We start from the raw sequence: 16,749 nt of genomic DNA on the forward strand, positions 1-16,749 counted from the left end.
ACAGCAAATAGTCAAGATGCTATTCACAATAAAGTGAATATACGAGAAAAACTCGGTTCAAAAGTGCTATTTCTAATGTAAAAATACTTCTAAACACCAACTTAAATCATTTCATCTAGCTAACTCATTTTGAACGTGATTATGCATCTAGAAAAGGGTCATGAATAAAAACAAACCACTTAGTTAACTTACAATCGATCAATAATTCTCAGTGGCATGCCTGACTGGATTTCTGTAGAAATAAACCCATTCTTAAGGGGGGAAAAAAAACACCAAAGTTTAACTTTTTTATTTTGCAGATTTTTTTTTTTTTTTGTAGTTTATCTTTGACAATAAATAACAGCACATCTTAATAATACAAAAGATTAAATCCAACACACTCTATAGAAACTCACATGCGAGTCCTCTCTCCAAACGTCATTACTATTGTGAAAAACCCAAAAGAGTAATGAAAAGGATAAATGCCGGGGAGGGGAATAAATTAATGTTACAGAACTCAAGAAAACAAAAACAAAAACTCACGACAGCCATCTCTTCGAAAATTCGAGCATTTATTTGAAAATTCCATACAAGAATACATCGCTGAAATTATTCCACTTGGATAAAAAGACTCCACAAGTGCGCACATGTGAAAGTTATACACTGATGTGTTAATTATATTATTTTGTCTTCCAACTATCTGCATTACAGAGCGAAATCCGTCCGCTAATCGACCTTGGTCGGTGGGCGACAGTTGATGGCGTGGATGTTGCGCCGCAAAAAGACTTGTATATAATACTGGTGTTCTGTGGGCTACTGCCAAAAACTCATGAACGTCACTAGCAGTCAGACAGACGCCAAAAGTAATGGCAGTTAAGCATATCAAAAACAAATCATAATTTTCAATATCAGGAAGGTTCACAATTTAATCGCAATCATTCGAACATATCAACAGGTTCTATGTTAACGATACGGCAAAATATACGGAATACATGGATTTTCAGTGAGTATTATTGTGCTTTATTACTTTATATATACTGCTCAAAACAATTAGTTGATATTTTGGTTTTCTTGTAAATTATAAAGTTATAGAAATAATTCACAAATGTAACACAATTTGTAATAAATATCGATTATTTAAACAATATCTCATCAATTACACCCTATCCATAAGTAAGAAATATTTATTCATGTATAAAGTACCCAATAGTTATAATTATTTGCAGAAATTCATAATTATCAGACAGAAATTACAATACCCCCTAACTGTTTTGAGCAGTGTATAAGCAGGTAAGCTTCGTATGTAGATGTAAACGCGAACACACACATCCATACATACACGAACTCAGGTACGAGATTTGGAGAATGGGATTTTCATCAAAAATGCATGCCCGAAAAATGTTGGGCTCTTTTTTTTTTGGGGGGGGGGGGGTTGTTGTTCGGATTCATTTAATGTTTCCACGTCTTTCATCCTTACCAAGAATTATGTTTTAAGCAAAGTCATTAAAAAATGATTGCGTTATTGAACTGACGGCTTCAGCACTCGGATCAACTCTTCCTAGCAGGCGGAATTTCGCACTATTAGTATTAAGACAGGCCTCCCGGGAGTCAGGGACTCATCGAGAGAAACTATACTATCAGCACCACTTATCATATTTGTTCTTGAATTCATTTACACTGCTTGCACATGTAATATCCGATGACAATCCATTCAATCACGCACCACACTGTGAGGAAAAAATATATATATGTAGATTTCACCCCTTCTTAGCGGGATTCATTCTCTGCATCCATAGATACCTTATGGTCATTTCCCCACCCTCCGTAAAATGAAGAATTCCATGAAATGAAATTCTTCGTAGCTCTTTCAGTAGTTTGTAAGTCTCAATCATATTATTATTATTACTATTATAAAAACCTCCATGGAGTCAAAGACTCATCGTGGGAGGTCCACTGTTATACAGTTTATCATACTGTGCCTTAAATATATTCACTGTCTCTGCACACACCACACTCTCGGGCAAAGCATTCCAATCACTCACCACTCTCCATGCAAAAAAACCTGCTCCTCACTCCCTTGCTCACACCCTCCTTATACAACTTCCAGGAATGACCTCTTGTTCTCTTACTATCCTCACTCATTCTGTGCAAAACCTCCCCGACGTTAATCTGGTAATAACCACTTAACAGCTTATATGTCTCAATCATATCCCCCCCCTCCTTCTATCCACCAACAATTTCTGCAAATTACATTTTGTCAATCTCACTTCATACTCTACATTCCAGAAACCACCTTAGTCAATCGCCTCTGAACTTTTTCCAACGCAATTTCATCTTTTTGAAAACCAGATGACCAGATCAAAGCCTTATACAAAGGAACCATAACACCCTTACTTCTACAAGTCAATGTCCTCCGCATCATTCCCATTATCCGCTGTGTTGTCTTCACTATTTTAGTAAGATGTCCCCGAAATTTTAGGTCCTTGTCTACAATCACTCCCAGATCTCTCATTTCCTCTACCTCTTCCAAGATATTCGCACCGATTGTGTACTTTACATCCCATCTCTGATTCCCAAATTTCAAAACCTTACACTTTGAAACATTGAATTGACATCCCCCACTTATTTACCCATTCAGACAGTGTATTCAAGTCCTCTTGCAAAGCTACAGCATCCACACTACTCCTGATAGCTCTGCCCAACTTTGCATCATCTGCAAACAACTGCACATCACCATTCAGATCTCTCCAGATATCATTTACATACAAATTAAACAGCAATGGACCCAAAACAGACCCTTGAGTTACACCACTAGTAACTTTCCTCTTCTGGGATATCGCTCCTCCATAGACAACTCGCTGATACCTATCAGACAACCAATCTCCAATCCAGTGAACCAATCTACTGTTCAGCCCCATCTGTTCCAATTTAATTACCAACTTGTCATGTGGCAATTTATCAAACGCCTTTGCAAAATCTAAATATACCACTGTATATGCAATACCCTTATCCAACGCATTTGTCACTTTATTATAAAAAGTAAGCAGGTTGCTAAAGCACGATTTTCCTTTAGTAAATCCATGCTGGCCGCCAAAGAGTATTTTTCTGTTGTCGACCCAATTCTGAACTTTATTCCTAACTAACTTCTCTAATACCTTGACCACAACTCCAGACACACAGACTGGTTTATAATTCAAAGCCTTACTCTTATCACCTCCCTTATGAATTGGAACAATTTTACCCTCTTTCCACTCTTTTGGAACTTGACCCAGTGAGAGACTCATGTTGAAAAGATATACAAAGGCTGTTGTTAACTCTCTGGCACATTCCCTCAAGACACGTGGTGAAATAGCATCAAGTCCCACAGCCTTATTTACATCAAGTCTATTCAATTCCTCATATACCTCCTGTTCACTTACTAACAGTTTCTCCTCCTCCTCCTTTCAAGTTCTGCATAATGTCACATTCACAAGAATGAAATACCTTTAGAAATTGCTCACTAAATATCTCAACTATATCGTCCGCAGCGGTTATCATTCCTCCGTTTTCATCAATCAATCCAATCCTACCATAATCATTCTTTCTTCTACTGGCGACATATCGAAAAAACTCCTTAGGATTTTTTTTTTTTTTTTGGCAGCTTTAGCTAACTGCTGCTCATACTGCATTTTTGCTACCCTTATCAAGCTAGTCACCTTCCTCGCCTGCTGTTTGTACTTCTCATGCAACTGGTTGTTATATATACTCATTTTGTGTTTCTTCCATAATACCTTCTTCTTCCAGATTGCATACTTTATCTCTTGATTCATCCATTTTACACGCACTCTGTTTATCCTCTTGACCCTTGGAATACACTCTGATATTGCCTCCACCAAATAGTTCTTGAGTATGGCCCAAGCAGCACTGATATCCTTTCCATCCAGTTCCTCTTTCCAATTTATTATCGCAAGCTGTTTCCTGAGCTTTTCGTAATTACCAGTCTTATAATTCCACATATATCCCTTTCCAACAGACGTCCTCGAATGACTGGTCACCCTGCACGTGATCACCTCGTGGTCACTCTCACCAATGGTGGAAGATTTGATACCTCATTTATAACATCATCTGATGAGATGATCAAATCCAATACTCTTGATCCTCGTGTACCCTCCGTTACGTGCTGCCTAAGGTAATTATCTTTCAAAAACTCCGAAAATTCGTTTTCTTTACCCCCAGATGCAGTCTCTTGCTTCCAGTCTATATTACCATAATTAAGGTCGCCCATAATGATAACTCGTTTCTTGCTAGCTAAGCCAATTTGCCTATACATTTCCTTCTCATTACCCTCCATATTACCAGGTCTACAGCAACACCAAACTAAATATTTCATCCTGTTTACTTCTACCTCACACCCTGCTTTCTCCTGTTTGCTAGTGTCTGCAGTCTAAAATTCACAATCTGTCATCATAATCAGCATTCCACAATCCTGATATCATTTTTACACTGTCCTTCGCGCTCTCTCCACTATCCGAATCACCACAGAAACCAGACCTACATACAAATAGTCGAAGGTCGGTCTTATCAAGGCCTTGTAAAGAGGCAAAATGACATCCTCATCTTTACATGTCAAAGTTCATTTCAATATTGCAATTATCTTTTCAGTTGTATTTGCAATTTTTGCTACATGGCCCCTGAACTTCAATTTCCTACCTACTAACACTCCAAGATCACTAGCCTGATCAGTTTCTCCTAGCATGATCCCACCAATATAATACGACATTGTGTATCTAATCACGCCAAAGTGCATGGCTTTACACTAAGTGACACTGAACTGACATCCATTTTCCCATGTCCACAATTCCAGCTTATTCAAATCATTCTGCAAGTACTGTATATCAGCAGCATTTCTGATTAACCTACCTATCTTTGCATCATCAACAAATAGCTGTACGACGCCTGTCAAAGCCTTCCCAATGTCATTAATGTACAAATTGAATAACAGAGGACCAAGAATGGTCCACTGTTATTCAATTTGTAGTACACCTTGTGTTATTCCTTGTAATACACAGACTATTTTTTTATTATTTTTTTTTTAATTAATTTTTGTACTGGTTATGGGCAGTACTACCCTTACATCACGTCCAGACATTTCATCCAGACTTGATATAGGCCTAAGCCTTTACAAGTGTTTTACCCTATGCCTGTTCTAGTTATCATTGTAGTCATTCTCTGGTGGCAACGTCATGTCACCAGTGTGCCCTGTAGGGCCCTCAAGGAAAGAACTTTCATATCCTTCTGCATAAGCCCAAGCTATTTTAAGTCCTTATAACTATCTGCAATCCATACGCCATGTAAAGAGATGGTGGTGCTGGTAAACCTCAGTTGCCCCATGCTCCTCCTGTATCTTACTAACTAGATCATGGTTATTTTTATAATAATTTACTTTATTATTATGGCTATAGGCTATTGGGTGCCCTGTTCCCACCATCAACTACCCAAACGTCACCATCTCTTTTAATCACTAAGTCTGGCTTACGCAAACCCGCGGAGATCCTATAATGTGGTTCCACCGCGGTCTCCCAACCTTTGTTCTTAAAGGGGTTATTCAGAATGGAGACCACGGCATCATCCCTCATCACGCAGACCCCATGGGTGCTGAAGCAACACAGGGCTATATGAGACAATGTCTCACTGTAGTGGCAGCCAGCACTACAGTTGGAGTCGTCACTATACTCGATACATCAATATACTCGAACCCAGGGAGGAGTCTGGTGCCATCCCTTACTCAATCATGCTGAGAAGGCACCAGATATGACTCTTTTAAAGGAGCATCATCTACAGAACAGTGCAACAGAGATGCCCATCTCGTGTTCTGCGGGTGCTGACTTGATTAAAGTACCTTGATAATGGGACCAGCCTTTAGCCCGCCTAGTCTTCTTGTATTAATGGGCTATAGAAAGCCTCTCTGCAGATGGGAGAAGATACTTCTAACTGCCCGATTCTTGACAGCCACAGGCATGGGATCAGCCATCTAAGTGATGGCACCCAAAACCCGCCATCCTTCACACTCGCATGGAAATATGCAGTAGGAGTGTCAGGCGGCAGTCGGAGCAATGATCTCACGGATGAACTGATAGCCCGGTCCATTCGGGACAGTGCCGAGATATATATCCTACCAAGCACCAACTTGTGGTAAAAGCGAGGTAGGAGATAGTGGGAAAGGACAAACAGTCTTTGCTGGGGCTTGAGAGGAGCTTTCCTCAAAGAAGCGATCCCAGCTTCTAGGATAGAAGGGACAGAAGACCTTCCCTTCAGGGGTGAACATGATACTGAGGTATCTCCACTCTTTCAGGATGGTCAAAGCATGCAACGGCCTCCTGTGCAGGGAAAACTCTATAGTCTCGACCTTAAACTTCTTGTCACGACCAGAGGGGTCAAGAGCTAAAGAGCAGGACTTCTCTACATTAACAGAAAGGCCTCGAATAGAGAAGTCAACTGCCCGGTCAAGGAGTTCCTGCAAGCCTATCTTAGTAGAGGCTACGAGAATAAGATCGTCCACAAAGGCCACAGCATTAACGGAAGAGCCTAGAGATTAGCCTATATGGCTAGGAAGAGAATGAAGAGAACCTCATCTATGACGCAGTTAAAGAAAAGGGGAGATAGAGGATCACCCTGGCAAACACCGCACACTGCAGGAATAGAAGTTGCACAGCACCCTGTAGTGATAGTGATATATCTACCCAAGTATAGCTCCATAACATAGGAAAGAAAAGGTTCTGGACACCAGCAATAGACAGCACTCGAAGGAGAACAGGAAGGAAGACGCTATCAAAGGCCTTTTGGAAGTCGTCCAGCAACGCCATATATAGAGGCTTAAGGTGGCATCGGGAATCAGAGGGAGAAGAAAGAAGGTATATATTCTTGGCACAGCCGTCCAAAGGGACAAAAGCTCTCTGTCTATAATCATGCTGTATATGTTGCTGAAGTCGTTTAACTAATATTTTACGATAGAGTCATTTCTTCGGAATGAAGATAGTTCTTGAAGCACATACGTATGTTGGTATTACTTTACTGGAAAGGAGAATGTCCACTAAGTCTTGAAGAATCTTCAACAGCATGTTCCGAAGCCTAGATGAAGGAAAGCCATCAGGTCCAGAGGCAGAGAAATTGGATGGAAGAGATGCTTTAATCTCCTGCATGGAGACAGGCTGGTATATTTGAAGGGCATGAATGGACCTAAATATCGTAGGTTGGTCATCATAATCAGGTAAGTGTGGAGGTGGAGCAGAAAAGACTCCAGAATTTGACAAAATCATCAAATAAGTCTGCTAGAGGTGGAGGGGAAGCACTATCAAGGATGGTTTTGGCACATTGCCCTCTTCTTTTCATAGAGGGCCTGCATAGCTGCATTGGCCCCCTTCCTCTGCTTCCTAATTGACAGTCATTGTAGAATGAGATGTAGGTTGATGTTGAGGGGGCATCAAGTTTTCGGAGAATTCAGCATGGAGATAGTCATTTAACTGATCTGTGATATCCATTACAAGAAGGTGAATCTGGATGAGAGATTTAAGAATTAGATGGTTATATTTTGGAAGAGGATGATCATCTAGAGATGATGTCAGTCTGAGAATCAAAGTCTCTTCTTCAACAGCAGGATGGTGGTTGGAAGATGGAGAGGAAGGGACAGGAGATACGGAGATATACCTTAAATGTTGAAGACTCACATCCCCTGTATACTACTTTTTGGTATGTCATTCAGCCATCTTCTTATCCACGCTAATATTTTATAATCCAAATCCATAATCTGCAATTTATGAACCAGTCTTCCATGCTGTATTCTATCAAAAGTGTTAACAAAATCTAAAAGTATCAAGGTATATCTCATTCCTCTTGTCTAGCTCAATGGTAACATTATTATAGAATGTGAGCAAGCTGCTAAAACATCACCTTCCCTTAGTAAACCCATGCTTTCATTGCAAAGTAGAGATTCTCTTAACCCATTTCTGAATACAATCACTAACTTTTCCAAAATCTTTGCCACCACTCCTGAGATACTGATTTGTCGATAGTTGAATACCAGTCTTTGTACCACTCTGGTGGAATGGAATTACCACACATTCTTCCCTCTCCTGTGGAATCTTTCCTGTTCTGAGACTCAAATGATATAGCCTGGTCAAAGGAATAGCATCCATTTATTCTGATGGGATTTAGCATGCATACTAATGTTCCACCAGGCTCTATTGCAGAATTCTAATTTAGTTTGCATAACAGCTCTAGTGCCTCCTCGTCATGCATTTGAGTTTACTCATACAGTAAAGAGTAAGCTCAATGTTGTATACACCAGGCTGATAGCTTTTAACAAAGTGGCCACACCTTAGTTGAACAATCTCTTCTGCATCAGCACCAGCACATCATCTGCATTCAGAAGTTATTTCATATTCATTCTTTCTTTTACTTGCAACATATCGATTTTCGGGGGGGGGTGTATCTTTAGCTTGCAGAACCATTTTCTTTCATACTCAGACTTTGTTTTCCATACAACAGTTGTGACTCTTTATGAATCTCTTGCTTAATAAGATTAGACATACATTTGACTCTACCCTATTTATTCTACGAACTCTCGGGACGCATTCTGATATTGCATCATTTCTCATTTATTTATTTTTTTAATGCTTCCCATATACTATCAATATTCTTTCCATCCAGCAACTGATATGCCAGTCTATTGTGTTTTATTTTAGTTTCGACCAAAGAAACGCACAGCTAATTTATGATAATTATTACATGATCCCTTGAGTGAGTCTAGAGACTGGTCGAGGGAGGGCATCTACTCCATGAGAGTGATCTGAAAAGTTCTCTGGCTCGACCATTAATGGCAACACTATCAGGAAGATTTTTTTTTCTAAGTTGGTACATCAGTCATAAGCATCTATGTGAAATTGCAAGTCATTAGTAGTATAGTAGTCACTTTTGAAAAGATCAAGATAAGATAAGGAATCGTGACGTGATTGGTTGATAAGAAGATGACGTCATGAGTTTCGAATGTTAGGAATTTCCCTGGGGGCATATGTCTCAATGGTTCAGTTCTTGTGTTTTGGTTTGCGTAAGAAATTATGGGTGATGGTAGAGATAAGGATTTGTTTTGTGATTGGTGGTGCACTTCTGACAAGATCATGATTAGATAAAGAATCGTGACGTAGGTGGGTGTTGTTATGAGATGTAGATAAGCGATGTGATTTGTTAGTTGTAAATAAGTGACGTTATTGTTTTGAATGGAAAGGATGATATTAGTGGATAAGGAATCGTGTCGTGATTGGTGGGACACTTCTGACAAGATTAAGATAAGATAAGGAATCATGACATGGATGTTTGTTCTTATAGATTTTGGAATTTCCGTGGGGCCCTCGTCTGTCAGTGACATCACGTGGTGATTTTGGTTCGCTTATTGCATTGTGGGTGTAATTTAGAGATAAGATTCGTGACGTTAAGTGTTTGGAAATTTTTAGGAAACATGTCTCTCTGTGATATCACATGGTGTTTTGGTTTGGTTGTGGAATTGATTTTGAGATAAGATATCTTGGAATTTTCCCAGGGTAACACATCCATCATCACCGTCATGTTTTGTTTGGTTGTCTATAGATGGGTGTACTAATTTTCCAATACATTTTGGGGTATTTCTTTCCTGTTAAAGGGTGTGAATTCTAAGAGAAAGTCATGATGGCGACAGTCTTTCGAGGTTTTCTGAAATAATTTAATTATATGCTAATGTCACTCAAAGATACAGTTTTTTTTTCTTCTATAAATGGCTGTACTAATTTTCCAATACATTTGGGGTATTTCTTTCCTGTTAAAGAGCGGCAATTCTTAGAGAAAGTCGTGATGGCGGCCGTGTTTCGAGCTTTTCTGAATAATTTAATTATATGCTAATGTCACTCAAACACAAACTTTTATTTTTCCTATAGATGGCTGTACTAATTTTCCAATACATTTAGGGATATTTCTTTCTGTTAAAGGGTGGGAATTCTTAGAGTAGAGTAGAGTCTAGTGGCGGCTGTGATTCGAGCTTTACTGAATAATTTAATTATGTGCTGGTGTCTCTACGGTATTTTAAAATAAATTAATTAAAATAAACAGACAATTAAATGGATTACAAAACCTATTGTATGTATTCTAGAAATTCTAATGATAATTTAAAATTTTTTACAGCTTTCCAGAATGGCTCTTCTAAATACGAATATTCCAAAAAAAAAACATTCCAAAATAGTTGAATTTTATATCCACACCACAACACAAAGAATGAAATTTCTGTAAATACTGTAACCTGAAATAGTTGAGTAGTTCGTCCTTTAGATTTCGGCCCGTAGATGCTATGTTATCATCATGAGCAATATCCCCCAGAGAACTGTTACTACAAATCGTGGTTTTCTTCAAAGGGGTCTTTTCATGAAGATGACATGAGTCACATCCGTAAATTGTGGTATTGTTCAAAAGGTACCATTTTCCCAAGTTTGGATGTTTCTCAAATACTTACCTATGACTAAGTGATTAGCATTCACATGATTGTGGTGACACATATCCTAAAATTATTCATTCTTTGTTCCCGTGGAGAAATTATTGCTGTAGTAAATTAATGCTTACATTTATTTTTTTAAAAAGAATATTGACTATTAATTTTAGTTGCGATTCCTTGTGCTCTTAACCTATTTCTGTAACTGAAATTTATTTTATTTATTTTTTCTTTAGCATTAGCAATTTTAAGTAACGGATATGCGACAAACAAGGTTTTGAACTCACCGTTGCGTTTTCTTTTAGGAATTTCTTTTGCCACCACAACAAATAGTTATTTCTTATTATTTCAAATGAATATTAGCTCTGTAATATATACTTTGTTAATATTTATGTTACCTTTTATTTCACTATAATATTAACAAATGGCTCTGTAAAATAGCTTTCATGAAATATTTGAGTGTTGCATGAACAAATAAGACTTTTAATTCACTGAATCAAAAAAAAAAGTCTCTGGTTACTTTGTGGCATGAAATTTCACAAGGAAAAAAGAACGTTATGGTCTTACTTAAATTTTGTATAACACATCAATGACACCCAATTTGTTCACTTAAATTTACACATTTTATTTGAATGAAATATTATTTACAAATTGTATTTACTGAATCTAACATACAGAAAATAAATAAATTGAAAAATACATCGAAGGTTCTTTCCCATGTTTGTGGAATTGCTATCATGTGGTTTTTGATAATATGCCTCTCATCTGAAAGTTAATTTTTCATTTGGTGATCATTGGGAATTTATTACTGTAGTAAAATTAAGGGTTGCATATTTATTTTTTGAAACCAATACATATACTTCTGAGAATTATTAAAAGCAGAAAATCTTTCCTTATGTTTCCAAAAGCATTTAAAAGTACACGTTATGTTTTCACGTTTGGGGCATCCAATTTCATTTAAATCAAGAACAAGCCTCCCTATTAACCTCGTTAATGTTTTTGATTTTTCTCTTCCTTTGGCGAGCAATATTTGATATTTGCATGTTGATTCTTCATCCAATTTCTTACTTTATCCAGAGATAGTGAACCAATTTCCCACTTCAGTTGATGGTTATATTTTATTAACCAAGAATTCTGTTTTTTTTTTTTTTTTTAACTCTTTCAGGTAATTCTTTCCAACTATAAGGTGATTTTGTCAATGCATATCTTACAATAATTCCATCAGAAATATAAATTTCTTTAGGAAATAAATTTGAAGTCTTATTCAAAAGAAATTGGCAATCAATTATCCCAATGATAAGTGAAAATTTGTATTTTTCAACCAGTCGATTTTTAATAATCGTTTTCCTTCATTCTTCTTCTTAGATTACTTCATATTGCACCACAAATAAATAGTTATTTATTATTATGAAGAAAAACGATTATTCCTTTTTTCACTTACCATGCCCTATCCTGACCGTTCCTTCAAAAATGAACCTTTTGCGCAGATGACTCAACATGTTTTCACATGCTGCTGGATATACTGTTGGTGTGTTTTTATTAATGCCAGGAATGGGAAAAAAAGTGTTGAAAACTGATATCCATGTATTCATTATTTTAGAAATTGTCTAATGCTACCTATTGACATTGTTTGAGTTATCAGAAAACAATTCGTTCACATAATCGAAAATCTGAACTGTTAGAATTTGATTGTTTTACAGAAATATAGCAGATAATTAACACAAAAAAACTCTTAAAGTTTGGTTTAGAAAAAATGTTTGTACTCTCCAGATAAAACATACAAATTTTACCTTTCCCCACACAAAGTAAGATAAAAACACACCAACAGTATATCCAACAACATGTGAAAACATGTTGTTGAGTCATCTGCGCAAAAGGTTCATTTTTGAAGGAAGAACGGTCAGGATAGGGCATGCTAAGGGAAAACAGTGCTATAAGAAAATACCATAGAGTTGAGCGACTTTGGACTTAAGATAATCGTTCATCCACTGCAGCTGCTGTTTTGTGTTTGGTAATGTAAAAATAATGGGTGAGCCACAAATTCTTTGAAAGTTTCTTTGTGAAGAGTTCTAATTGTTTAGAATTTGGTAACAGAAAGTTAACATAAAATATATGATCAGAGCTAATAATCAGTGAAATAATAATAACAATAAATAATTATTAATTTGTGCTGCCATATGAAGTAATCTAAGATGAATGAAGGAAAACGATTATGAAAAATCGACAGTGGTTGAAAAATATGAATTTTCATTTATCATTGGGATAATTGATTGCCAATTTCTTTTGAATAAGACTTCAAATTTATTTCCTAAAGAAATTTGTATTTCTGAAGTAATTATTGTAAGATATGCATTGACAAAATCACCTTGTAGTTGGAAAGAATTACCTGAAAGAGTTAAAAAACAGAATTCTTGGTTAATAAAATATAACCATCAGCTGAAGTGGGAAATTGGTTCACTATCTCTGGATAAAGTAAGAAATTGGATGATAGAATCAACATGCAAATATCAAATATTACTCGCCAAAGGAAGAGAAAAATCAAAAACATTAACGAGGTTAATAGGGAAGCCTGTTCTTGATTTAAATGAAATTGGATGCCCAAAACGTGAAAACATAACGTGTACTTTTAAATGCTTTTGGAAACATAACGAAAGATTCTGTGCTTTTAATAATTCTCAGAAGTATATGTATTGGTTTCAAAAAAATAAATATGCAACCCTTAATTTTACTATGGTAATAAATTCCCAACGATCACCAAATGAAAAATTAACTTTCAGATGAGAGTCACATTGTCAAAAACCACATAATGGCAATTCCACAAACATGGGAAAGAACCTTTGATATATTTTTCAATTTATTTATTTTCTGTATGTTACATTCAGTAAATACAATTTGTAAATAATATTTCATTCAAATAAAATGCGTAAATTTAAATGAACAAATTGGGTGTCATTGATGTGTTATACAAAATTTTAGTAAGACCATAACATTATTTTTTTCCTTGTGAAATTTCATGCCACAAAGTAACCAGAGACTTTTTTGACTCAGTGGATTAAGTCTTATTTGTTCATGCAACCCTCATATATTTCATGAAACTGTCAGCTCTCAACTCTTGGAACCAAAAGGAATAATCGGGTATTAAATTAATAGCCAAAATTTTAGTGGAGAAGATTTCACCTGAAAAGTTACAATACTGTAAGAATTTGGCTATTTCACAGAGCCATTTGTTAATAATATTACAGTCAAATAAAAAGGTAACATAGATATTAACAAAGTATATATTACAGAGCTAATATTCATTTGAAATAATAAGAAATAACTATTTATTTGTTGTGGTGGCAAAAGAAATTCCTAAAAGAAAACGCAACGGCGAGTTCAAAACCTTGTTTGTCGCATATCCATTACTTAAAATTACTAATGCTAAAGAAAAAAATAAATAAAATAAATAAATTTCAGTTACACAAATAGGTTAAGAGCACAAGGAATCGCAGGTAAAATTAATAGTCAATATTGGTTTTAAAAAAATAAATGTAAGCATTAATTTACTACAGCAATAATTTCCAACGGGAACAAAGAATGAATTTTAGGATATGTGTCACCACAATCATGTGAATGCTAATCACTTAGTCATATGTAAGTATTTGAGACACATCCAAACTTGGGAAAATGGTACCTTTTGAACAATACCTAAATTTATGGATGTGACTCATGTCATCTTCATGAAAGACCCCTTTGAAGAAAACCACGATTTGTAGTAACCGTTCTCTGGGGGATATCGCTCATGACGACAAGATAGCATCTACGGGCTGAAATCTAAAGGACGAACTACTCAACTATTTCAAGTTACAGTATTTACAGAAATTTCATTCTTTGTGGTTTTTGTGTTCTGGCGTGGATATAAAATTCAACTATTTTGGAATATTTTTTTTGCAATATTCGTATTTAGAAGAGCCATTCCGGAAAGTTGTAAGTAATTTTAAATTATCATTAGAATTTCTAGAATACATACAATAGGTTTTGTAATCCATTTAACTGTCTGTTTATTTTAATTTATTTATTTTAAAATACTGTAGAGACACCAGCACATAATTAAATTATTCAGAAAAGCTCGAATCACAGCCGCCACTAGACTCTACTCTACTCTAAGAATTCCCACCCTTTAACAGAAAGAAATATCCCTAAATGTATTGGAAAATTAGTACAGCCATCTATAGGAAAAATAAAAGTTTGTGTTTGAGTGACATTAGCATATAATTAAATTATTCAGAAAAGCTCGAAACACGGCTGCCATCACGACTTTCTCTAAGAATTGCCACTCTTTAACAGGAAAGAAATATCCCAATGTATTGGAAAATTAGTACAGCCATTTATAGAAGAAAAAAAAAAACTGTATCTTTGAGTGACATTAGCATATAATTAAATTATTTCAGGGAACCTCGAAAGACTGTCGCCATCATGACTTTCTCTTAGAATTTCCACCCTTTAACAGGAAAGAAATACCCCAAAATGTATTGGAAAATTAGTACACCCATCTATAGACAACCGAACAAAACATGACGATAATAATGGATGTGTTACCCTGGGAAACTTCCAAGGAATCGTGACATGGATGTTTGTTCTTGTAGATTTTGGAATTTCGGTGTGGCCCTCGTCTGTCAGTGACATCATGTGGTGATTTTGGTTCGCTTTTTTGAGATAAGATATCGCATATCTTATCTCAAAATCAATTCCACAACCAAACCAAAACACCATGTGATATCACAGAGAGACATGTTTCCTAAAAATTTCCAAACACTTAACGTCACGAATCTTATCTCTAAATTACACCCACAATGCAATAAGCGAACCAAAATCACCACATGATGTCACTGACAGACGAGGGCCACACCGAAATTCCAAAATCTACAAGAACAAACATCCATGTCACGATTCCTTATCTTATCTTAATCTTGTCAGAAGTGTCCCACCAATCACGACACGATTCCTTATCCACTAATATATCTCCCTTTTCCATTCAAAACAATAACATCACTTATCTACATCTCATAATAACAAACATTCACGTCACGATTCCTTATCTTATCTTGATCTTGTCGGAAGTGTCCAACCAATCACGACACGATTCCTTATCCACTAATATCATCCTTTCCATTCAAAACAATAACGTCACTTATTATTTACAGTTAACAAATGACATCACTTATCTATTTCACTTGTATCAATTTTATAAAACCCCTTCAACATCTTAAAAGTTTCTATCCTGTTCCTTCATTTCTGCCTATCAACTAAACTTGGTAACCTACAACTTTCAACCTATCCTCGTAGGGAGTTTTCCACAGACCTATCACCATCTTGGTCACTTGTCTCTGATTCTTTTTGACTGCCTCCTGGTCCCCAAGAAACCTAGGTGACCAAATCTGAGCACAGTAGTCAAGATGTGGCAAATCATAGCCTTATAAAGAGGCATAATAACTTCTTTATCTTTACTTGTTAGTATGTTTTTTAACATCCAAGTAATTTGTTGAGCTATTTTACCAACTTTTGCAATATGTCCTCTGAACTTCAACTCTTTGTCCACCATTATCCCCAAGTCTCATCAATTTCCTGCAAATCAATACCATAAATATGATACACCATATGCAACCTTTACAACTCAAAGTGCATAACCTTACATTTTGCAAAATTAAATTGACAATCATTATCCTTTGTCCACAATGACAGTTTATTTATGGCATCCTGCAGGATATCTACATCACCTTTATCAACTATTGCTCTCCCCAGTTTTGCACCAGTTTGGCCAAACTTTACAGTTTCTCTGATTTATAAATTTCTAATGGTACACCTTCACCTTTTCTTCACATTTTCATCTCAATGGATTCATTGATTTGTTTAATTTTTGTAGTTGCTGAAGTATATGTTAGTTCTGATCTGATTACTCTTTTGTAGAATTTTATTCTTCTTCCAGATGAGACTGTGTAACATACAGATATTCTACAAGCATTTCTTGCTTGTTCTTCATGTGATGCCACAGTCGTTTATTGCTAATCCTAAATATTTTTTCTTATCATCAGCAAACAACTGAATATCCCTCTTAAATCTTTACCTATGTCACTGCTATAGAAATATAGAGTAGTGGTCCTAGTACCAAAACCCTGTGGTAGTCCGCTAGTCATCATCACTCTCCTCGACTCCACTCCACTATACACTACTCTCGGGTGATTATCCATCACCATCTCCCTATCCAACTAGCCTCATATCCATTTTCATCCTCTCCAGTTTTTGTA

The 16,749-nt window shown here is 36.2% G+C and overlaps 1 protein-coding gene across 2 annotated transcripts in view; it reads right to left on the reverse strand.

Annotated features, from left to right (window-relative positions):
- LOC150104338 (uncharacterized) overlaps positions 1 to 16,749 on the reverse strand; it is a 248,033-nt gene that overhangs the window by 199,027 nt on the left and 32,257 nt on the right. The window contains exon 1 of one of the 2 annotated variants that reach the window (XM_090396302.1): positions 523 to 688. The exons of the other annotated variant lie outside the window; for it this stretch is intronic. Coding sequence (XP_090252428.1) covers positions 523 to 685 — 163 coding nt within the window. The 5' untranslated portion in view covers positions 686 to 688. Of the gene's footprint in view, positions 1 to 522; positions 689 to 16,749 lie in introns of those variants that run through there. 2 annotated transcript variants of the gene reach the window in all.

This window comes from Typopeltis vanoorti, chromosome 8, assembly GCF_054136105.1.
Source record: "Typopeltis vanoorti isolate ZY-2024b chromosome 8, IOZ_Tvanoo_1.0, whole genome shotgun sequence".
Classification (NCBI taxonomy): domain Eukaryota; kingdom Metazoa; phylum Arthropoda; class Arachnida; order Uropygi; family Thelyphonidae; genus Typopeltis; species Typopeltis vanoorti.